At 38.4% G+C, this 24,493-nt stretch overlaps 2 protein-coding genes across 10 annotated transcripts; one reads left to right on the top strand and one right to left on the bottom strand.

The window, feature by feature from the left end:
• The first annotated feature begins 248 nt into the window (after positions 1–248).
• On the top strand, positions 249–8,675 carry CCN6 (cellular communication network factor 6). 4 transcript variants are annotated; one of them, XM_059842269.1, is made up of 5 exons: positions 255–563; positions 3,815–4,065; positions 4,443–4,685; positions 6,775–6,968; positions 7,370–8,675. In XM_059842269.1, the coding sequence occupies exons 2-5, from the start codon at positions 3,951–3,953 to the stop codon at positions 7,649–7,651; spliced, it is 834 nt and encodes a 277-aa protein (XP_059698252.1). In that variant the 5' UTR covers positions 255–563; positions 3,815–3,950; the 3' UTR covers positions 7,652–8,675. The 4 variants fall into 4 exon arrangements, with proteins under 4 accessions (XP_059698254.1, XP_059698253.1, XP_059698252.1 ...); XM_059842268.1 differs by having other exon boundaries at positions 256–563; positions 3,815–4,088; XM_059842271.1 differs by lacking the exon at positions 7,370–8,675 and having other exon boundaries at positions 249–563; positions 3,815–4,088; positions 6,674–6,913.
• TUBE1 (tubulin epsilon 1) lies at positions 8,266–22,698 on the bottom strand. Of its 6 annotated transcripts, none has more exons than XM_059842261.1 (12): positions 22,561–22,698; positions 22,414–22,487; positions 20,593–20,645; positions 18,412–18,487; positions 17,754–17,869; positions 16,622–16,743; positions 15,149–15,336; positions 14,168–14,343; positions 13,235–13,375; positions 11,568–11,708; positions 10,511–10,685; positions 8,266–9,451 (listed from the first exon to the last, which is right to left on the bottom strand). In XM_059842261.1, the coding sequence occupies exons 1-12, from the start codon at positions 22,583–22,585 to the stop codon at positions 9,293–9,295; spliced, it is 1,446 nt and encodes a 481-aa protein (XP_059698244.1). In that variant the 5' UTR covers positions 22,586–22,698; the 3' UTR covers positions 8,266–9,292. The 6 variants fall into 6 exon arrangements, with proteins under 6 accessions (XP_059698244.1, XP_059698247.1, XP_059698246.1 ...); XM_059842264.1 differs by having other exon boundaries at positions 18,430–18,487; XM_059842263.1 differs by having other exon boundaries at positions 18,412–18,484.
• Positions 22,699–24,493: the final 1,795 nt, after the last annotated feature.

Raw genomic sequence — 24,493 nt, 5'->3', positions numbered from 1 at the left:
CCTCTTTAGAGAGCATGTACTGACTGAATTTTTATGCAGTGATTTGCTAGGCACAATACATTAGAAATTTTGAAGAACTCTGCTTTCTCCATCTCAGAAAAGACATGTATTTAGGACTCTGCCCTTCAGATTTCAGAAACTCCTGCAATATAGATTTAAAGACAAGTTAAAAATAACACTGCATTTCCAGCAGCAAGACTTTAAGAATCAGATGTCACCCTACTCGACCTCAATTAAGTCTGGCTGAATCAGCTGGATGGGATCAAGCCGGGTGTGAATATCTGTATTCTAGCAGTGGGCAGAGAAAAGAAGGCCAGTTGGAAATTTCAGTGTGAAGCTGGTTCAGTATGAAGAGGAGAATTTCAAGTGTGAATGTGTGTATGTGTTCGTGCATGTGCTGGGGAAAGTTGGCTTGGCAAGGGAGACAGAGGAGAGCTTTGTGTTCAGTGCTTCCTCTGACACAGCTCAGCCTGTTCCCTATCTCCCAGTTTCACTTCTGAATGTGCAGGAACATGCGGTGGCTCCTTGTTCCCACCATCTTCATCATCCCTTATACTCAACAGGTAAGTTCATTAAAAAGAAGAAAAAGATTTTCCCTTTCCTCACCTTGTCCCAGTTAAAAGTTTTATTTGCTTTATGATGAATTAAATTTCAGAGAAGTAAATTCCTCATAAAGAATAGGCTTATTTACGGCATCAGTCATGTTTTGGTAATTTTTTTTTTCTCTCTCTACATCAATATGACTTGGTGGGAAGAAAAAAGTGTTAGGGAAGCTTAAATTGTTACTGATCTTGCTTTTTTTTTTAAATTTCTTGTTTGGTTTTTTTTTTAAACAAGCAAAAATTACTATCTGATGCAGTAAGAAAGTAAACATCTTATCCATGCTCATATTCCATATATACATGTATACATGTGTTTGCAAATATATACATACGCATGTAGCAGTCTGACTTCAGGCTAGTTTTATAAACAAGAAAAGAACCTGGGCTGTGTTATACTTTGCCTCTTATGAGACAATTTTAAGTGATAGCTTTTTTTAAAGATATTTGTGTCAAAGGCCAATTTCATTACTTATTTACCTCATTTTGAAAATCGACTTTACGTGTATACAGTGTATTTTTTCCTTTACAGTTTAGATGAATGTCAACAGAATTTTCAAATGGCTGTCTCCCTCCCCTTTCTGCCTATTTAAAGCCAGACTGAGATAACCAAACACTTGTGATAATACATTGCCTATTTTGCTATTTGCTTATTTATGCCATACTGACCTTGTTCAATCTTTAAAACACGGGAAAACAAACAACACATGAAGGGTTATTATATAATGGTCTCATTTTCTGATCTGTCCATAAGATCAGGAAAAGTATGCAAGGGGCTTGTGTGATGTGAATAGCTTTGGTATAGAAACCTGGGGAAGCACAAATTAGAAAAATATTTGACCTGTAAACCGTACAAGAAAACTTTACATTTTCATTGTAACTTAATTGATATGTGAAGATTTTTCAGGTAAGCTGAAGTTCTCAGTAATTCCAGAGTTAAAACTGTCAGATATTTGCCTGATGATGTTTTTCTTACTTTGTAAGAATGTTTTTGTCTCCCACCTTTCAGCAGACATCTTTCCCTAAAAAAGGAGAGAAAACTCCCCTAAGTGGAGGTCTGTAGGTTTAAAGCATGTTTCAATTTGTAATACAAATTAAACATATTGGTTGAAGCACATAAGATTACTTCTGGCTACACAAACCCATTTTGAAACATGATATCTGATTCAAGACACATAACCTCATATTGCTGGCATATGGCCAAATTCCTGATAATAATAATAATAAAAAAAAATAATATTCTGTTTCTAAAGAAAGAAGCAGGAAGGAACTGTTTCCTAAAGCAAATGTATTGCCTTAAACACTGCTAAATGTACAGTCTTGTACTTGTACAAATGTACAACTTGTCTTGTTTCCAGAACAATTCTTTAAGAACCTTTATATTCCAATGCACACATTCATCAAATTAACATTATGGTTTATAGGAAAGGCTTAGCTGCCTTAAAAGTATACTTGAGTTAATTGTTTCTGTATTATTGCTGAATTTAAGTAGAAGGGTTAGAAGAAATCCTTTAACAAATGACACATTTATGAAGCCATCTTCTTCATACTGCATGGAATACCCATGACATTGTTTAACGTTCATCTACTATATGAATTGCTTATGTAAATTAATATCTAGCTTAAAAATCATCCAGCCTAAGGAACTTGAAAGCTACTACTTTGGATCTTCATAAGTAGCTGCAGATTAAGATATCATAAGTATGGTTGCAGATGACCATGAAAAATGGAAATTAAGGGTAGAAAAAAGGCTTTTAAAAGGTCATTTACTACTGCATTCAATTAAGCCAGCTCAATTATGCTGCAATATAATTTTCCTGGGCTGTGACGTATGAAATGCTGAATTCTGCAGATACTTCCAGTTTGGAAACTAAGCAGCATAGAACCCCAGCTGAATGACCCCTTTTCCTCAGCATCTCTGCTGGAGGTGATTTTTACACCAGTAGATCCTTGCAGTTTGGAGAAACAGAAACTGATAGGCTTCACAGGCCCAGAAAAAAAATATAGGATATACGTTCTGGGCTTTTTTGTGCAAGCTTGATGGTGATACTGGCACCTGATGAAGGGCTTGGTCTTCTTTCCCTTTTGCTCTTTGGGCAATCAGAGCTGTGTGATGAGAGTAGCTTCCAGGCCCTGTGTTCTATAGTGGTCAACTGTTGTGTATGCCCCCACTTAACTACAGAACCTGTCATCCATGGAGAATAACTGTACCACGATCTGCATTTCTGCCGAAATCAGCAGCATGAAAAGGTTTAATGCTAAGATCTAAACTGCTAGGTTTTAGTTGTAGTTCTTAAAAAATGCAGATAGACTATAGTTATCTCAAATAAGTCCTTTCACACTGTGCTAACTTAATCTGCCCTCATATCTCAGAAAAATAAGCCCATCAAGAATTAGTTCGTCCTTCCTTTACTTAAAAAAAAAGAAGAAAAAAAAAAAAGAAAAAAGAGAAAAAGACATGAATTCTGAGAGAGAACGTGTAAACCAGTAAATTCTGGCTAGATCTTGACTTCCTACTGCTGATACAAATCTCTTTAATGAGATGTGGTTTTGCTCTGTAAGCTCCGGATTCAATGAAGGCTTAGTCATGCAAATAAATGCACTCTTAGAAAGTGACCTATTAAACTCAGTACAGCTACTTGCCTCCCTTACTAGGATTAATTTTTTGCATCTAGCACAAGAGCATTTGTAAATATTATAATGCTCCAAGCATCTACTCAAATTTTGGAGCAAAAGTAACATTCCAAAGAGGTTCCCTATTTTAAAGGAGTCTTGCCGTCAGAACTGGCACACAGGACTGTGGCTAGCTCTAAAACACTGTGAGGAATCAAAAGCTAATTAATTTGATAGAAGTTTCTAAGAAGAAATACTTACAATAAAACCACCACCTACTTTAAAACACTTTTTTAAAAACTTATTTTCAGTTTTGTTCTATAGAAGGCAAAGGAAAGACCAGTGAATTGTGCTTTGTACAAGCAGTAGGCCCGGCTCACTGGTGGAACATCTCAGCGTATGACTGATAAAAAGGCCTTCTGATATGACTGATAAATCTGCCTTCTACTACACCTCAGCCTTTCTCACTTTTTGATCTTGTGAAATGAGAAATGTTGTGTATTTTCATGCAACTTGCCAGTTTTTTCCATCTTGACTTCATTTTATGCCATTCCAGCTACACATGCTGCATTCAGCGCTGAAAATAGCCCACTCTGTGTAAGTTTTTCCACAGCCCACCAGAGCAGCCTGGAGATAAACCTTCAGAAACTGGTGAAGTCCAGCGCAAGGAGGTTTGCCGCTGGCCGTGCCGCTGCCCGCCGGTGCCAGCCTGCACCCCCGGGATCAGCCTGGTGAAGGATGGCTGTGGCTGCTGTAAGGTCTGTGCCAAGCAGGCAGGAGAGCCCTGCAATGAAGCAGATGTCTGTGATCCCCACAAAGGGCTCTACTGCGACTACTCGGAAGACGAGCCTAGGTATGAAACAGGCGTGTGTGCATGTAAGTTGCTCCTTCATGTTCCCTTCTTGAAATCCAAGAGGGTGGGGACCTCCAGGTGAATGGTTTTGGAGGAAAACTCTGCTTGCAGGTGCTGCACAGCTCTGTGCTAAAGAATTCATCCTAATTTAGTCCTCCAACTGCTCAGTCAGAGAATCTGAGTAGGGCTGGGACTGTATTTAAACTTACCTGCATTAGTGAAACCAGGTCATTGCGCACAAGCCTGTTATTGGCAGACTTATTGATGTCTGATTTACAAAGCTGTGGATGTCATAAAGACCGATCACATTTTAGCACCCTGTTTAGCAAGACCCATATGCTCTTCCCAAGTTAGTAATTGTTGTTCACCATTTTCAGATCTGGTAGCTGTAGGATGTGAGCTCAATGGAGTTTATTACACCAACGGGCAGACCTTTCAGCCCAACCAGCTTTATAAGTGCCTGTGTGTCAGTGGTACAATCGGATGTACCCCTGCATTCACACCAAGGTTAGCAGGAAGCCCCTGCGCCAGAGTCCCAGGCAGAAAGAAACCAGGACAATCCATCTGTGGCCTGGGACAGCACAAGCAACTTCAGTCAACCAACTACAGACTGATGTCAGGTGAGCCTGACTACACTGGTAAACTTTTCTCCACACGAGCCTTTCTGCATTTAGTGTTCCTGGCTCCAGCAGCCAGGCAGGCAGCACACTGGCACTTGCCCAATTCTTGCTCAAGGCTTTTGCAAGAGTGACTGTTGTGTCCCACTTACCCCTCTTACTCTCAGGTCACAGACTCATTTCTCTAAACCTAATAAATGGGAAAAGCAGAAAGGCTTTTGGCTTCTGTCACCAGGGAATTGGCCAAAGCATCTTTCTGCAGAGCTTTGCTGCTCATTGGATCAGCCCAATTAGGGATGCTGCTGGACAGCCATTTTGCAGCCTGGGAGCTGCCCCACTTTTTCCTGCTTTGTGGTGTTAGCCAGTCTTGGCTTTCACATACATATATTAACACAACACAGGTCTCTTCTTTCAATACAAAGCAGAAAATTATAAAAATTGCCTTAGTGGCTTTCCTGCATTCACAAATTTTGGTCACTGCAAGAACAATACCTGCCCCCAGTTCTCCATTCAGTCTGATCAAAAGCATTCATCAGCTTGTCCATGCAATGCTTCCAGGGTCAGTGGATATTCCCTTTAACTCCATTCTTGCACTGCTGCTAACATTAGATCTCTTTTGCACTCTAAGGAAGCACCATTGCCAGAAGCAGCTTTGCCAGCCCTTCCCTGGTCACAGCTGCTATGCTTGTGCCATTTCCTTTCCTGTGCATGTGCAACTTTCCATGGTGAAAGTCATCTTTCTTACAGCTAATACAGGCACCAGAAAGCAGAGCCATTTCTTTGGTGGCAGATGGAATCATCATCATGGATCAATAAAATGAAAGGATTGCAATGCTTATCAGAAAAACTTTATCAAAGGCTGCTGAGTAGATGCACATTAATCAATCTGCAGATAAAAAGTCCTGCTTACAAAACCTGAAGTCCAGTTTGGACAACTTCTCACATGTAAGCAGTGGTCACACAAGTAAGCAAAAAAAAAAAAAAAAATTAATCCTTACTTCAAATTATGATTCTGGAATTTGGATCAGCTGCACAGCATAGCCTTGAGAGCAGACACCCAGCTGGCAAAGCACACCTTCTGTTGGGCTCAGTTCAGGGATCCAACACCCTGTCCCTGTGGCGGCTGTACGATGCTGCTCTTTGGGAACCTTCTGAAGAAAAACACCTGGAAATTTTTTTCCAAGAAAAGTCTTCCCCCTCCCAGTCCAGCAGAAGTATCTTGCCAACTTGTCCATAAATTCCATGGATGGCTCAATGGGCTAATATGTATTTTGAAAAGCTCCTTTTCTGTTAGAGTGGATAGTAAGTATTAAGTTTCATTTTACTCCTCTTGCTTTGTTTTCTGGCTTTCCATTTCAGTTTGATTTACCTAATTCAGATACACGGAGATGTAACTAGGTCATACTTTAAAAAATGTACTGAGTATAAACAACCATTTAACTTCCTTTTATTTGTTGCAGATCGGTGACAGGCTTTTAAAATGCTTGCTTCAATGAGATCTTTAAATTGCTGTCTACTTTCTAAGTAGACAGCAGTTCTGGTAATTCCAGGTAATTGTACATGTGGTCTTACATAAATGCACAGATTCCACATAGGTTTTTTGTAGAACTTTTTCACAGCAATTTTGTTTCATTTTTAAAGTGTACTCCACCTAATCCAGCCCTCAGGCTTTTTAGTGGTATCTAAAAGTGATTAGATAATTTTATTTATCAATACAAAATTTAAAGTCTTATCAATATCTACAAAGACACAAATATTAATGTTCTCAGCAGCCTTTATAAACTATGCTTGGCCTAAAAGAAAAATCGGGACATTTCATAAAAATTCTACAATTAGCTCTTTTCACACAACATTTCCATCACATGAAACTGGAAGATCATATAATACTTGCAATTTCATAGTCCTCGGTAGGATCTGAGTATCCAGTATCGCAAAGTGTAACTACAGCTCAGCTGAATTTTGTATAAATGTTATTTATGTCTCATTTTTAGGTTTACCTACAGAAGTACCTTCATGAACAGAATCAAATTCTTATCCTTGTATTTTCAATTCATCCTTTTGGGGCTGCATAAATAAAATATTGCTATCTTAGCTTACAGAAGCTTACCAGTAGTTTTGAAGAAAAAGTGCCTCATACAGGCAACTCCCTGGACACCCTGTTCCAGGACCTGTGGCATAGGCATATCCAGCAGAGTGACCAATGACAACAGAAAATGTGAAATGAAAAAAGAAAAGAGATTATGCTTCATCCAGCCTTGTCTGACCAATATGTTGAAGAAAATAAAGGTATTTTCTAGCATAAAATTAGTTCCTAATAGAAAATTGAAATATTGGAACTAATGGAAAAATGGATGCATTAGCAAGTATTAATAAAACATTTACTTCTTTCTTTTTTACGGGTTTTAAAATAACTCTTCTATGTTTTCTACCATTAATGTTCATGTGTTAATAGCAAACTACAGATGTGCAATTTCAAAAAAAGAATGTAATGTCCTAAAATAAAAGTGCTGCTAATGCTGTCCTGATGCGCAGTCATAAGAAAATATTTCTTATTTGTTGACTGACAAAGGAAAATCAGGCAGCTTTCAGACAGAGGAACTTTCAAGATATTTCTAAGTAGATGTTGCAACTTTTTCTTACATGACCTGCAATTAATGTTCAGGGTTTTCTTTGTTTTAATATTAAAGATTCCAAAGGGAAAAACATGTCAACCAACTTTCCAGCTTCCAACAGCAGAGAAGCTAGTTTTTTCTGGATGCTCAACTACTCAAAGATATAAACTAACTTTCTGTGGAGTGTGCTTGGACAAGAGGTGCTGCATTCCTAACAAGTCCAAAATGATCACTGTACAGTTTGAGTGTCCCAACGAAGGCTTCTTCAGGTGGAAGATGATGTGGATAACATCGTGTGTCTGTCAGAGGATTTGCAGTGCTCCAGGAGATATATTTTCCCAACTCAAACTCCTATGACAAATTACACCATTGACTATAACACATGGAGTGCAACAGCACATTCAAACCCTGAAGAGTCAGCATAACTCCCTGCCACAGCAGTGTTTATAATGAAACTACAGAAGTGAATATTCACTCATTTATTAAATAGCACCTGTAAAACACCAGAGGGCATCTTTTTAAATGTAACTGTTTTCACATGGGGAGATAAATTCCTGAGAAGGATGTATCTAACACCAGAAGCACTCAAACAATAACTCTTGGTGACTGCGAAAGGTACAGCAAGAGACCTTCATACCCCACTAAAACAAGCTTTTGCCTACAAATAGGTGCTCCAACCTCTTGGGAAAAAAATTGCCCTGTAATACTTCATCTATCATTCTTCATTCTTAAATTAACATTTTCTGCTATACATCTAAAATAGTAGAACACATCAATGCTGAAACATTGAAACAGAAGTTGTCAACTTCAAACTCAGACTGCTTTTTGCAACAGATAGTCTTTCTCTAGTGTTACGGATATAAACACTGGATGTGCAAAGGAACAAATAAGGGGGCAACTGCAGATAATAGATGCAAGACTTAAGAAAATTTATATTTTTAGAACATTTTCTTAAAAATGCTCTCAACAAATGTTATCACAATACTTTATTGAATACTTCTGGGCTTATACATTCAAAATTGTGCTCATTTACATATCCACTCCAACTGTATGAAAAAGACTTCAAATGTCAAGAAATCAATCCATTCTGATCTGTAACAGTTCACTGGCAAGCAACTGGAAATAGCTGTACATTCTAGTCTGTAAAAATTCTCACTGTAATATAAAAAGCTGCTTGATACCCTGATAATTATAGATATTAAAACTATCTATTTTACTTGCATTCTTTCAAGGCTATAAGTGTTTTTCTCTAAATGGTCATTATAGCTTCATCATAAGTGCATGTTTTGCACAGAGGTATTCTGTATTATCTCATTATCAAGTGCAACTCAGCATTCATGAATATGAATCATTAAAATATTTATTAATATTCCAAGCATAATACTTGAATTTTTTTTTTTAATTTTCTGTTATTGCTGATTTTGGTATTAACTGAGAATCCTCTAAGATAGTTAACTACAACACAGGAGCAGAAATACTAAAATGAGGAACATAGCTTAGAGCATTCTGAAATGTCTACTGCAGGTGTAAGAAAGCAGTTTCATTAGAGACTTGCTTTCATCTTTGAAAAGACTACATGGGCTTTTCTTCTCTTCGTAGTCGCTTGTTAAAAACTAAATCTAGTAACAGTGATCCTTTTTTGAAGCAAGACCAACCTTTAGTTTACTGTAAGTTGAAAGTCTGAGAAAATAATTACATTTTTGACTGCTACATACAACCTCTCCTATTCTTCACAGCATATTGTGTGTCAATTTACTCCACAGTTAGGATTACTGTCCTTACTGATACCAGCCACAATTAGGTGACTTCAAATCTTCCTCACAGGCATGGCTCCACACTTAATGACCACTCTTGAGGTAAGAAAGCTGTTGTGCTGGTCCCACTTTGGAATTACAATAGCCAGGCATGCTGAAAGTCATTCTGGTTAACTGAAGTGGCTGGATGTTTAGGGAAAGTGCTTTTTTGTTGTTGCTGTTTTTAAAATCAGTTCTTCCTTCTTTAAACAGCTATCTTCAGTCTTGAGGGATCTATTCTAGGCCCACCTTTTGTAGCATCCAATTCATTGTACTCTTCTATTAGGTCAGACAAAGAGGCTATAGCTTCTGAAAAACAGCTTTGCTCCATCCCATCTATTTGCAGATAGTGGTGAAGGTGAGCCTAAGAGAAAAAAAAAAAAAAAAAAATCAGTGCTATCCTTTTCTTGGTATTTGATTGCTTTGGCTCAGTAAATACCATTTAGCCTGTACTGAAGGGGGGAGTGCAAGCACTGTTGAAACGGCACTTAGAGACTTATATCATGACATCCCTTGTTTAAATACTTGGCACGTTTGGTAACAATCCCCTACTGAATCACAGTCAGTATTACTGACTTAAAACCCATCTTTTCATATTGTGTTCTTGGGTACACCTGACCAGCTGTGGATTGGGTTTACATGGCAGGGTTTTGGCAGCAGGGGGAGCGCAGGGCTGCAGGGGTGCCTTTTGTGAGAAGATAACAGGAGCTGCCCCAATGCTGAACAGAACCATCCCAGCCAGCTCCACCATGGACCTGCCACTGGCCACAGCTGAGCCCATTAGTGATGCTGGTAATGCCTCTATGACAATGCATTGATTGAGGGGTAAGAATGCTGCACAACAGCTGTGACAGAGAAGACTCAAGAAAAAGTTTCTGCTGGGCTATTTCTGTCCCAAAGATCAGCAAAGAAGGAACAGAAATCTGAGGCTGGGAAGGAAACAGTGGAGTGGGGGTGAAGGTGTTTTCAGTTTTGTTTTTATTTCTTGCCATCCTACTTTACTATTATTGGCAATAAATTAAACTAAGTTTCCTAATGCCAAGTCTGTTTAGCCCACGACAATAACTGGTGGTTTTTCTCCCTGTCTATATCTTGACCCACAAGTTTTTCACTGTACTTTTTTCCTGTCCTGCTGAGGAAGTGAAGTGAGAGAAAGCTTAGTGGACTCCAAGGTTTAGATTAGATACTAGGAAGAAATTCTTTACTGTGCACTGGAACAGGTTGCCCAAAGAACCTGTGGATGCTCCATCCCTGCAGTTGTTCTTGGCCAGGTTGGATGGGGCTTTGAGTCACCTGGTCACACAAATAAAACCCTTGGGCAGTTAATTATAAACAATCTCTTCATAACACTAAGATCTGGGTTTCAATAATGCAAGATGCTAATGACTGGTGACTATGGATGTTATAAAAATAAGAGTTGCACCTTTTTCTTGTAGAGCTTCATAAATCTGTCTTTGAGTTCAATGAAAGTTGGTTTTACACAGGTGTTGTTTGCTAAAGCCAGAAGGGAATGGGAATGGCCAACAGGAGGTACTGAACACAAACCAGTTTTCCAGCCCTCTTGATTCCAGGAGACAAAGTGCAGAGAAGGCTTCAACCTGTGATAAAAATATTTAATTAACTAAGAAATATAAAGAACACAAAGGCTAACAACTAACAGTTTCAACTAAGTCTGAAAAGATTAACATTTACGGACTCAGGATTAAGGAGGACAGTTATAACTATCACTGTGAATAAGATATTTTACACTTCAGACTAAACCACTGTGTCTCTATGTTAAATTTAAATTGCAAACCTAAACTGTGTTTTGTTAATTTAATGCATCGGGATTTGAAAAGTGAAGTTACAAGTACTTGTTTCTATAAAAGGGACTGGAAGCACTCTGAGATTTAGTAAAGGGGCAGATTAATACTGTGTGAGGGCAATCAGTCTACCTGTACTTTTGAAATAAGTAAAATACTTTAGATTCCTAGAAATTTTCCCCATGCACCCCTGTGTGCCTATAAATTCTGTTTTGGCTGCCTTTCCTGTTGCATCTAAGTAGCTCAATACTGTTCAAGGTAGAAAATGAGTGCTAACAACACAGAGTTGTTAAAATAAAGATGATTTCCTACCTACATGAAAGTAACCATGGAAAGAGAAGGGCCTTCTCTTCAGCAAAACCAAACTTCTACTAGAGAACTCATTACTCCAACATCCTTTGCTGTTGGGAGACCCCTGGAAGGCTGCACTTTGCTTTCTTTTGCAATTTGGAGAAAGAGAGGAGTAGCACCTCTCTGTATTTGGAAATCCAGGAATAATATGACATTTTTTCACTCATTACATAAGTTAATTGTGTTTTCTTCCCTTCTAAAATTAAGAAAAGGAGGTTGGAGTAAACTGATTTGGTATTGAAAGTGTTCAAATGAAAAGCTGGAATGCTCTGGACAACTGCCGGCTTCCTTTCAAATCCCAAGACTACTCTGTGTGGTATTACAAACCTTTCAATATTTCTGCGAAGGTCTGAAACCTGCACATTCCCTCGAACAAGAAGTGCACAGGCCAGGTAGAGGCTGTGCTTTGGATCTGCTTGAATTAGTTGATGATCTCTGCTAAATGCATCTGAGAACATCTGATCCAACCTGGGTGAAAAGAAAACAGTTATCTACTCTTACTAAAGTAGGAGACAAAAGTTCCTCAGAATGCCCACCTTCAGGGTTTAGAAGTTCATAAAATCCTGGGTAAAGGTATGCTTGATCCAGAATAAATGTACCTTTAAATGATAGGAAAGATTCAGACCTTTATTTGTACATATGTTGGCATTAGAGTTTTTAAAAACATACTGGATCCATTTTTTCCTCAACCTCAAGTTACAAGCCACTGTTGAATCAGAGAAGTTGCCTTTACGAAGGCAATTTGAGGCCAATGGTTACAAAGTCTTAAAATTATGTAAAAGGATTTAACTGCTTGGGGTTCTGGTTATGTGGCAATTTGATCCACTGGGAAGGATCTGACAAGGGACATCAAAGTGCTGATCCTTACAGAACTGATTATATGCCTGTTACACTTTATTATTTAAAAGGCTCAATGAGTCAGAGAACTGCATGAATTTTGATTAATGATTTGGGAAAAGACAGGCTATATCTACTTGTCTAGTCTACTTATTCTAATTTTATCCCACATGACTGCTCTAAAAGATGATACTGCAGGTCATATTCTTTCTCTCTTCACTTCCTTAACCAAATTTCACTGTACTGTGGGATACCAAAGATGGTGTTCTGTTGGCCCACAACATCTAAGCTATTCTTTCCATATGTTCCAAATACTGTATATTTATAATCTCTTATTCTTTTTTCTTATATCACCTCTGCCACAATCTGCCTAGTATAAAAAAATAAAGAGGACAAAAATATTACTGTTCCCACTTCATTCTGAAACATCTTTGACCACTTCCTCACACTCTGCTACCTTCCCCCCAGCCCTATACCATATCCTCAAGGTATGTTCTCAACAGATCTGACTGTCACAACTTGCTATTGGAAAATAAGTGTGGTCCTTCCCTTTTCTCCACTTTGTATACTTCTATCACTTACCCTTAGCTGTCTCTACCACTATTTGTCTCTATCTCACTCTTGCTGACTGAACATAATCCACCAAACCCAGTAAAATCTATTTTAACTGGAAATTTTTCTGCTATGTCAATGGGATAAATATCTCACAAAATTTGACACACCAGCTTATCATTATAACAAGATGTTAAAAAGGCTCACTGCCCTCACTGCATCTCCAGACTGAAGTAAGATAAATACTGAAGTAGTTCCCCAAAGAGCCTAGTTAATCCCTTGTTTGTCTTTAGAGTATTTTGTCAGTAAAGTGCAAGCTGTTACTCAAAAAACTTGTGGTGTGGGTTCTTAGTAATACATTTTCCCATCAGAAACACTTCCAGCAAAGATTAAAAGCATTTCAAGTTTACTGGCTCAACCATTACATAGAAAAGGGCCAACAGATGTTCCATAAATCAGCAGGATGAATTTGAAAATGTGGCAGATATACAAGTTTCAGAACTTCCACCCTTAGTTTTGCTACAGAATAGAATTTTTAAATGAAAACTATGGAAAAATCAGAAATTAAGCTATAAATGTGAAACTCCAATAATATTTTTTCTTACCTTCTAGAAGGAACATTAACATCTGCCAGTGTATACAGAGGAGTCAAGCTTGAAACCAAATAATGAAGTCGAGGAAATGGAACCAAATTCATGCTGATTTCATTAAGATCCGTGTTTAGGGAACCTTCAAATCTAGCAGAGCTGAAAAATTAACAAATTGTTATGAAACTGATACAGAAGTGATTTACTTAGTTTGTAAGGTAAACTTCCATGCAATCTATTTTTCAGCTGTTCTGTACAATAAAACTGTAAAACAACACAACATTCAAGCTTGTGTTCAAGTATAATTACAAAACTTTCACATCTGGCAGTAACAGTGCTATGTCTTACTTACTTATACTTCTCATTAAAGAACAGTAAGTTACCAAGAATGATTCCTTGTTTCGCAATTGGAGTCTTTAGCATTGATTTATTATCATTAATAATGTTTAATACCACTTAATACTGGTTAATTAATACCAGCTGGTTAATACCAGTTAATTAATACCACTTTTACTAAACAGGCTATAATAAAACACATGTGACTCAGAATTCCTGACAAGCTGTTTAAAAGAAAAACAGGCCAACCAGAAGTATATTTCTGGCAGTAATAGACAGTTTATGAGCACAAATGATCTGACAATATTTACAAAATAATGCCTAGAAAGGCAAACCTCCTTGGGTTCCATTAGGCACTGGTGAAAGACATTTCCTTCTGCCTATAAACTTACCTCAAGTTTAAGACTATCATGGCTAAAGCAACGCCACTACAATCTGAATACTTCCAAATACTTTAGCATTTAGTAACCAGTTCTTATAAACAGAAGACTCATATTGTAATATGAGTAATTCATGTAATTAATATTAATCAAGTTGATGCAGGCCTGCATATTTACAGCACTCACCAGCTCCAGCAATCCTACTTTGTTACAGACGAATAACCTTTAACTTTACCTTGTCAGGTTCAGCAGCAAGTTGGCTACGATGTTATTCATTGCATCAAATGGCTTCTCAGGGAGTGTTTTTGCACTGCCTGCACTCGATGTTACCAAGCTGCTTTGCTTCACAGTTGATCCTAACTTCCCAGAATTGATCATCTGATGAATTTTATTAACTATCTCAAACAGAGACTTTGAAAGAGAGGAAAATAAAAATACAGAAGTAGTCTTGAGTAAAGTACTTTGAAATTCAGTACCACACATTTAATTTCTAATAACCTTGAAAGCTCAGACATTGTACTGTTAGGTTAAAGATTATACCTTGATACATCTAAGTCCAGCTTTGAGCAATTCCAGTTGACTGAAGTGTTTCTAAGTCTGTGCCTTAGATATCACAAATATATACACAGATTGACTTGGAAGTTTGAATTTTATTCAACTATTCAAAATGCTTATGAAAATTTAAAAAGCAGTTTTAGAAGAGAACACCTGTGAAGCAAAAAATATAGTCTCTAACTAAATTTCACTTTCTCTTGCTTTTTTCATAAACAAACAGCAAGACAGCCACTGAAGCTAGATTCAAATGAGTCTAGCACTTTGCAAGGTCAGGTATATCTATGATTCCCATATCACTAGTCAGCACAGTTAAGCTTGATGGAATCTGGAGAGATCAGAGGTCCTTGAAGCACTCTACTAATACTATGCACAAATTGATTGTTAAAAGAATTGAAGACAGTCTATCTCAGTAAATAGAAGCTTGTCACTGTTTATCTTGAAATAGACATGAAAAAATTCATTCTACCTTAGTTTGAAGGAGCAGAGCAACTTTTTAGTGATACCCATGTTCATTTCAAAAGTTTGCAAGTGACTTAGAAGTTAAATTATTACTTTAAAAACTGAAATTATGCTTTCGGAGATTTGGTATGCAAATCAGTACTGAAAAGAGACATTTCCACATTCTAATTAAAAAATACATAAATAGAATATTATTTCTTACTTCATTCTCTATTGGTAGCACACAGTCTGCATGTTCATTAAGCTCCTTCATAGCAAGAACACTGTTATATGGAGAAGTAATGACATCATCTTCACCAGAGGGATAAACTGAAGTAACAAATCTATATACTTCTGGGAATTCCTCCTCAAGCAAATTTAGTACAAAAGTTCCAAGACCAGATCCTGTCCCTAATTATGAATGAAGACAGAATGAGAGAAGACAGGTTCCCCACATTATCTTAGGCTCTATGATTCATGTAGGAGACATACAACTTTTCAATTATATGTGTTAATGAATATTTTCTGAAGCATTTGGCTAACAGTAGAGGCTCCTCAAATATAATTAACTCAGGAAGGTTTGTCCCAGACAGGAAAATAGTTAAGTAATAAAATTATTTCCCTCAGTACGTCAGTCAGAATGAAGAATACAGTCTCAAAAATTTCTGCAAACCAAAAAGTCCTACTACGTAACAAACATTTTTCTGACCTAGTATTTCTACTTATTTTGAATTCTTTAATTTGAATTATGAAACACAAAATTTGCTTAAAAGCATTGAACGGCCCCAAACAATATTATTTTCGTTTTAGGGTTTCTTTATGAAATTTTCTCATTCTTCAGTAAAAACAGAACTGTCCCTTCCCCCCAGCACACAGGCTTTTTTCCTCATTAAAACTAAGAACACAGCCCTGAGTTCAACACACAGAACCAAACTGTGGTCTTTTCCTGAATATTCAGCTACATTCTTAGTGGCAGACAATTTAATCTATGAACAAGACAGCAGTTTTCAGAATAACAGAAACAGTACCTCCAGGGCCTCTGAAATTAAGCCACAAAAAAGGCCCTTGACAAAATCCTTGCTTCATATTTAGAGCTATTTTCTGTGTCTTTTTCCACATCATAACCAGTTATAATACATGCCACTCTCAGATTTCTGGGGTAGGAAGGCTTAATGACAATGCAATAATGACAAAATTGTCACTGCAAAGGATTATTCCTTTTAGCTTATTAACTAACTAGATCAGATTCAAGAGAATTATGAGGAAGGAAAATAGAAAAACAAAGTTTTTCTAAAGTTAAGCAACATTAGAAGTCTCCTTCAAAGCTGTTTGGAAAACTCTTTCCCACAAGTAAAACGATTATGACAATGCTGTTGGTGTTCAGAGTTCACTGACCCTTCTTCTGATCAGTAATACCTCAGTGTTTGTCTTTGGTACTTGTCTTGATCTACTCACTGCCTCATCTTTAGAATTTTAGCTGCATTTTTATTCTGGGTAGCACATCACAGCTCCTCAGTGCTCTAATAAAACTAGAGCTAAATAATTACAGGTCCATTTAATTGTACTATGTTAATTTTTTAAATCTACATTCTGAATGATGTAGATTATTATACTGATTTTTTTTTCAAGATTCATGTATTTTCTTTTTTTCATTTGTGGCTACTGCAGTCATACTCCCCATAAAAAGATTACTTACCACCTCCCATGGAATGAATTATAAAGAAACACTGTAGACAGTCACAATGTTCAGCAGTTTTTCTCAGCTTTTCCACTATGTTTTCCCGGTACTGACAGCCATATATCTTATGACCTACAGCCCTGAGGATATGAAAAGTACTTTAAAACCTCCCTTCAAAAAATCAAACTTATAATTTAAAATTGTAAATCCTTCTATGTGACATTTTAGAGTTCAGAGTCCAAAGCTGGGTGCAACACTTCACCTGTGAGAGTTCTAAGTTGTGGGTCCATATGAGGCTATGGGAGTCAGGACGTAGTTTTAACTTGGAGCATGCAAACAGGTCTAAATTCACAACTTTGGAGTATGCATTTATTATTCTGTACTGAAAAGGAAATAACTTTCACGCTGGATAATCCAGTTGAAGTAATGAAAGCTACATAGTCCTTAACAATAAAGATATCCCTACATAATAAATGTACAGATAATCTTTTGAGTACTATGCAAGTCAGTTGCTACTAGTAACAAAAAAACCCCAAACAGCTCATTTTCAACACACTTGTCTGCTGGATGGTAAAGTTGGTAGATGGTAAAGACTGCTTTACTCTCCATATTGCACTCTCTTTTGGAACATTTGCTGGTGATTTGCTTTCCAGTCTGTAGTGCACTGAATATTATTAGAGCACTGTAAGGTCTCTGTGAAAATTTGGAATTCATGTTAACCAATCTTTTCCTGAATTTTTCTTTTGGTAATGTAGTTTATATGAACAAAGTCAGACTCTGCTTAGAAATCAGAAGTGCATTTGTTCATATATCTCATTTCCACAGTAGCTGCACAGTCTCAAACTAGATTATGGTTTCAACTAAGCAATGAAAGCAGCTGAATGCCAAAGAAACAAAAATAAAAAGCATGCTCTGTTGTAAAGAAAATCAAAAAAGAAGAAGAAGAAAAAAAGAGACAAAATGATATATCAGCAGAATTATTCTTCTGTAAAAGCCTTTTCAAAGCCCTCCTCCAGGCAACAGTGACTCCAAGTTTTGCTGGTAAAATGCTGCAGCTCTCCAGGTGCAGAACGAAAGCTACGGTTTTTATTTCCCCTTTCAAATGCCATCTAATTAGCTGCTAAGAAATGTATTCTAAAGAGGTTCTCACCAGTTGTTTCCTGAACCAGAAACATCTGTGATAAGCTGCTTGCTATCAAACACATCCCTCAATGGTCCCTGTAGAATTTCATTTACCACACCCTCCTCCATGTCAATCAACAGTGCCTTCAAGAATGGAAAGAATTCAAATTCAGTCAGTAAGCAAACCACCCTTGAAATAATCACACAAAGAAATATGAAATTATCGACAATATGAAAGGAATTCTGTTCCTACTCTTCTCCAGAGAAACCTTTTCCCACCCTAGTTGTTAACTAGGAGACCAACTAGATTCACCTTAGCTGATTTGCTAGTTGCTCAACAGGACTGCATTTCAGATGGAATTTTGTTAAAATTTTATAATGTTTTGCCCCACTACTTAGGAATAAAAAAATTAAAACATTTTTATGTTTCAAGTTTCCTTGCTTCTTAATCATTTAAAGTGGCTCAAAGAAACCCAACCCTTAGTTAATAATATCTGCAATCATTTTATTAAAATTCCAATATGAGTTACTGAACAAGATTGGCAGCAAAGTGCATTACTGCATTAATGCAAGGTAATGTTAGAAATTTTGCTTTCAAAGCAGTACTTAAACCTGTATGCAATTTCAAGAACTTCATGAGAATTCCCACACATTTGGACATAAATATTCAGTGTAAAAACAGTGACCTTTACAGATTGCCTTACTCGTGCTTTTAAAGAGCAGATTTTTCCTTTGTAAATATCAGGACCATTATCACCACTTCTGAAAAATAATTGTAACAGAAAAATCAAAGATCATATTTGCAGCATAAAATATATACTACAATAAAATTTTATCTCTTATATATTGTGTTTGGAAGACTATGACAACGTGAACAAATAGAAACACCCTGAACATGCTGCTAATACCTTATAATTCCTGAAAGTAATGCAATTACAGGACATGAACTCAATCAGAATTATCCTAAACACTACTTCAAGAAGCTGAAAGATAAGCATAAAAGTTTACTCTCAGATACAGCCTCTGCTTTGTAGCAATTCTACAAACACTGCCAAAACTGGAAAGGATTATCTTTTATCAGCATGCGATATGTGTGTATCCACATCAAACAAAGGAAAAAAGCTCCAGATGAGCTTTTCAGCTACAAAAGTGTGCTTGTGTTCCAGGTGTGACAGCTCTGTAACTGCACCAGCACAGTGCTGGGCTTGACTTATTCTGCTTATTATGATTTACCACTTTCAGAAATCTGCTGGGCTGACACAGCTAAATCCTCCTTCTTTCCACGGACTAGTTGTATTGAGCCAACATAGCAGACTATACATGATGTTACAATTTTCCCACTCAAATGATGAGATACAATGGTCTGGCCAAACTATATTCAGCACAAGGGGGGAAAAAAGGCAGCGATACTGGAAGACTGATCTTATTTCCTCTTCCATTACTTACCTAATCTGGGAGCTGGCCAAGCCTAAATTTAAGTATGTCTTAAGACCATTCTACATTTAACCACCATTATATTCACAAAACACCACCTAAAATTCACCACAATAACCAATGTTCCGAGCCTACTGAGTCGCATCAGGAACAAGGGGAAAAGAATACAGGGCTGCACTGGATTACTCAAGAATTTTCCAACTTGTCACTCAAAGATGGTCTCTAGACAGTTTTGCTCTCTTCAGTAGGTGAGCCACTCACAGCAGTCTCCAATACTCATGTGATTCCTATACAACACCTGCAGGACTAAACTATAGCATCAGTAAATCCTCCTAGAGAATCTCTCTTCAGGGACTAACAAAATTCAAAGAGGAAATAAAACCAACCTCAAACCAACATTTATTTTTCTTACTGTTGGCTTTGTGGTCTTTCATGCCATATCAAACCTTCAATCACTTGGATTCAATTGCTGAAAAAAATCCCAACATTCCTAGAGCCATGGGATGGCTTGGGTTGGAAGGGACCTTATCCAGTTCCAACCCCTCTGCCATGGGCAGGGACACCTTCCACTAGACCAGGTTTTCTCAGAGAGAAAACATATGTTTCTATTGCAGCCAACCTGCCAATTACAAATTTGGTGGTTTCATCTGACACATACAGAAACAGACATTTTTTTATGATCCAATTTTCTTGATTTAAAAAAAAGTATTCTTGGAAATACCCATATGGAATGACAATAACAAGCTTCAATACATTTGCAATGCTCTTTCAAAGAGGTAAAAAAAGCAATTTGGAATTCATTGCTCTTCTGGTCAAAATCACATTGCTGTACTGCAACCTTTTCATACAATGGAAGGAAACAGAGGTTGGTCAAATGATTTTTTATTAATAAAAATGCAACAGGCTATCCCAAGTACACATTTTCTTCTTGCAAATTGCAAGGATTTTTGTAACTGGAAAGAGATGACTGAATGGTTTTAAGGTATAAATTGGTTAACTAATAAAAAACAATTATAGGCAGTACTCTGGGTAAAAAAACAGACAAATAAGACTTTAAAAAATGTCACTTTTTTTCTGACTATCTAATATAAATTCCTCTTACAACTCTTCAAGAAATGCTGCTCAGTTGGTATTCAGAGGGCACACAATCTGATTGTTATCTCAGGGGCAAAAGCCATCAGATCCTGACTGTCCACTTTTGGTACAAAAGGAAAGGAAAACAAACAAACACACTTTCAACACATTTTAACTGCTGAAGTATATATAGACAAAGTGGAGATGCAAAGACAAGGTTTTGAGGAGAACACAAACAAGCAAAATCTTTTTCTAGTACAAGCTAAATATGACAAAGAAAACTATAACTTAGGTTAAAGGAAGATACTACAAGAGCTGATCTACCATGTAAACTCATGAACTGCTTGATAAAAACTTACCTTGTATCTACATTCCTAAAGAAACTGCTTAAGGCTTCATCATAAATTCCTTTCTGAAAGGAAACAACACAAAATGATGTGTAATGTCAAAAATTCTCAGTGCTTCTTCATGGAATAATTTAAGTTGGCAGGGACCTCTGAAGGATACTTGTCAAACTTCACCACTTGAAGCTGAGTGAACACCTCTGTTGAATCCAGCTAGTTCTAGTCACCTCCAAAAAGAACATTTTGTTGAAACATCAGCTTGATATTAAAAACTGAGAGAATGTAACTAGGAAATTTATTTTTCAGCACAAGATTAAGCAACTGCAGTAGTTTACTGAAGATCCCAATGCAATGATTAAATTGAAGAGCTGCTCTTCAGCTGACTCAGTTCATCACTGATACAACTCTCAGTTCATCATGGGTTCCAAGCCTGTGATACCAATGCCCATGGAGTTCTGCAAAGAGGACAGCCCAATCACACTTATTCTTATCAGAACTATGAACTCCCTGGCAATTACTCACCCCAACATAAAACTAAAGAGATCTGACAAGTTTAAATACCTTAAGCGCTTTATAGTCACAGCAAGAAAAGTGTGATTTTGTTTAGGGTACTCAGCAAATCCTATGCCCACCTCATGTTGCTATTTTGGTCAGTAAAACTGTACAGCAAGCCATGGCATGTGCTAATGTAGAAAATAATGGTGGGCTTTGGGCGTGTCCTCTTTTGCTTTACTGCCAATGGCAAAGTACCAGCACTGAACAGCCCTCACCGTGTTGTTAACTGCCTCAGACCTGCTAATACCTGGCTGTAGGAAGACACACCGAACTTTTCAGAGTGCAAATGCTGGAGAAAGCTGACCAGAATTAGTGATCAAAGAATATTCTGAGTTGGAAGGGACCAGAAGGAACATAGAGTCCAACTCTTAGCCATTCAGAACACACCCCAAGAGTCACACCATATGCTTGACAGTGTTGTCCAAATGCTTCTTGGGCTCTGACAGGCTTGATGCTGGGAGTCTGCTCCAGTGCCCAACCACCCCCTGGGTGAAGAACCTTTTTCTAATATGTAACTTAAATGTTCCCTGACACAACTTCAGACCATTCCTTTGGGTCCTGTCACTGGTCATGACAGAGGAGAGATCAGTGTGGGCTCCTTCTCTTCCTGTCAGGAGAACATTGCAGACTGCCATGAGACCCTCAGTCTCCTCCAGGCTGAACAGACCAAGTAACCTCAGCTACTCCTCATATGGCTTCACCTCAAGATCCCTCACTATCCTCGTAGCCCTTCTCTGGACGTTCTCTAACAGCTTAATGTGGTTTTTTATATTGTGGCACCCAAAACTGCCCCAGCACTGGAGGTGAGGCCACCCCAGTGCAGAGCAGAGCAGGACAATCCCCTCCCTCGCCCAGCTGGCCATGCTGAGCCTGGTGCCCCCCAGGACACCACTGGCCCTCCTGGCTGCCAGGGCACTGCTGACTCATGTTCCACTTGCCATGGACCAGGACCCCCAGGTCCCTTCCACAGCACTGCTTTCCAGCATCTCATTGCCCAATCTGTCCGTACATCCAACGTTGTCCCATCCCAGGTGCAGGATGCACTAATCCCTGTTAAACTCCACACGGCTGGTGACTGCCCACCCTCTGATTTAACAGGGTCCCTTGAGAGTAAACCTTACGTTTTGTTTTCAGGATTAGTTAAACGGCACAAGAAGCTGGGGGTGGTTGTGCTCCCAGTGAAGCGCCCTTGGTTTAAGCAAACAAACACAGCGCTCTGCAGCCACAGCGACGGCAGCGAGGGCGGGTCTCCCCGGGCCGGCGGGGCAGCGGCGCCTTTACCTTGTTGACGGCGGCGTGTTCCCGCAGCGCCAGGTCCCAGAAACGGCATCCCACCTGGTTCCCGCACTGTCCCACTGCAAAGGGGAGAGACACGGCTCAGGCACGGGGAGGGGGCAGCGGGAGGTCTGGGCGCCACGACCCCCTTACCCTGCACCACCACCGACTGGGTCATGGCAGAGCCGGCGGCGCAGGCCTCTTTCGAAATCGGCGCCCGGAAGCCGCGCCCCCCGAGTTCCTGCGGTGGAACGTCCCAACCGTCGCTTCAGCTTCGGGCGCTCGCTGCCTGCCCGCCGCGAGTGGAACGTGCCATTAGGGAGCGGGGGGGAGAGCGGGGGGGACAGCACGGGGGTGTGGTGAGGTTTTCAGACGCTCGATGAGTCTGAGGGGACCCGAGAGGGGCTGCGGGGTCTCGGCTGCAGCCCGGATACAGGAGGCCTGACAAAAACCTAACATAAAGTCTCTGTACAGGAGAACAAAAGTATTTCCATACACTCCAGTTCATTATCTTTTATGGATAAAATATTGCACTAATAAAGCGCTTTATTTTCCCCAAATACATAATTCAGGGAGATGGCGTGAAATGTGTAAAACGGTATGAAAATACAAACTAAAAATTAAATGAAAAAGCGGCCATTTGGAAATGCTGTAATGTACCCTCCCACCAGGCTTGCACATTAAGCTCAGTTTCATATTGTGCATATAATTGTCTGCAGTGAAAAAACGAGGAGTGTAGAGATGCTTTTGTCTCAGCATGGCAAGACTGGTCTGCAGCAGAGCTCAGCTGCAAAGTCATAGAATCCTTTAGGTTGGAAAAGACCTTTAAGACCATCAAGTCCAATTGTTAATCCAGCACTGCCAAGTCCAGGACTAAAACAGTAAAGAATGTGGGACATGCAAAGCTTGCAGAAAGCTGTCTTGTGACACAGATGGCATTTCTGCTTCCTGTGGGAGGACAAAAGCAATTCCATGCAGCCCATTAAGTTTTATGGCTAAAACCTTCCAGCAAAATACTCTTTTTCCAAATAGATTATTTGTAATGCTGGTGTACAAAAAAATCGTTAAATAGAATTTTTAATCCTTTTTTTGCTCCTAGACATGACCTGGTAGAGATTAATTGTAGGTCTACGTAAAAATAAATGTATAGTTAATGACTATTTAACAAAAAAAACCCCCAAACTTTCCTGGAAAGATTATGTGTATATTGCAGCAAATAAAATATTGTACAGTACAAGAATGCATTATGTACAAGAAATAGATACACAGACTAAATTTGTGAAACTTAATTGAAATCCTCTTGTTCTTAAGAAAAAGTACTGAGTGGCTCAAGCTTACTCAAGTGTTATGTATGAAATGTGTGAAAAGGACCAGTGGCTTTAGTGTTATAGGCATGCTTAGCATGAATAGAGTACTACTGCTTCAAACTGTCTTTTCCATAAACTAATCACCAGTGTAAAACTACATGAATATTAAACAGGAAAGTAGGTAGTCCTTTCTCTCTGGACAGATAAGATGTAACCTATAACTTAATTTTGTTCCCTGTGTTTTTTTGAAGTGGTCCAAACTCATAGGCTGTCCTCTGTTCTTGATATTAGATGTCAAACTGCTTCTATACTTCTTGCCTACTGTCATGTCCTTAAACTCTTTTCACTTGTCTTCTCAGCCTTAATTAAGGTTAAAAGCAGTACAACATTGCTACAAGCATTCTATTGCTTAATTTAAATTCTACAGAATCTCTTAACATTACTGTATCTGACTTTCTTTCTTCTTGTGTAATTAGCTCCACTTTCTACTTTTTTTTTAAAGTTAGTTGTAGTGTTTGTGTTCTATGTCCCATGAAGATTCAGCTTAGTGAGATTCACACTATTGAACGTGATGTTGCAAGATGACGCTCTGAGCTTTGGCTTCCAGTGTTCTTTAAGTGGTGTGTGAAGGCAAATGGAAAGTGATTATTCTCTTTGAGCTTGGAAACACTGTGAATTGGAGGTGCAACTGAGATTCATGTTCATGTGGGGATAATTTTTAGCTGCCAAAGGAGGTCCAAGGGAAGGAAGTTGACGTGTAGTAGCCAGTTTGGCTTGGT

Source organism: Haemorhous mexicanus, chromosome 3, assembly GCF_027477595.1.
Source record: "Haemorhous mexicanus isolate bHaeMex1 chromosome 3, bHaeMex1.pri, whole genome shotgun sequence".
Classification (NCBI taxonomy): Eukaryota; Metazoa; Chordata; class Aves; order Passeriformes; family Fringillidae; genus Haemorhous; species Haemorhous mexicanus.
The sequence above is the reverse complement of the archived record's forward strand: the minus strand, read 5'-3'. Positions and strand labels throughout refer to the sequence as shown.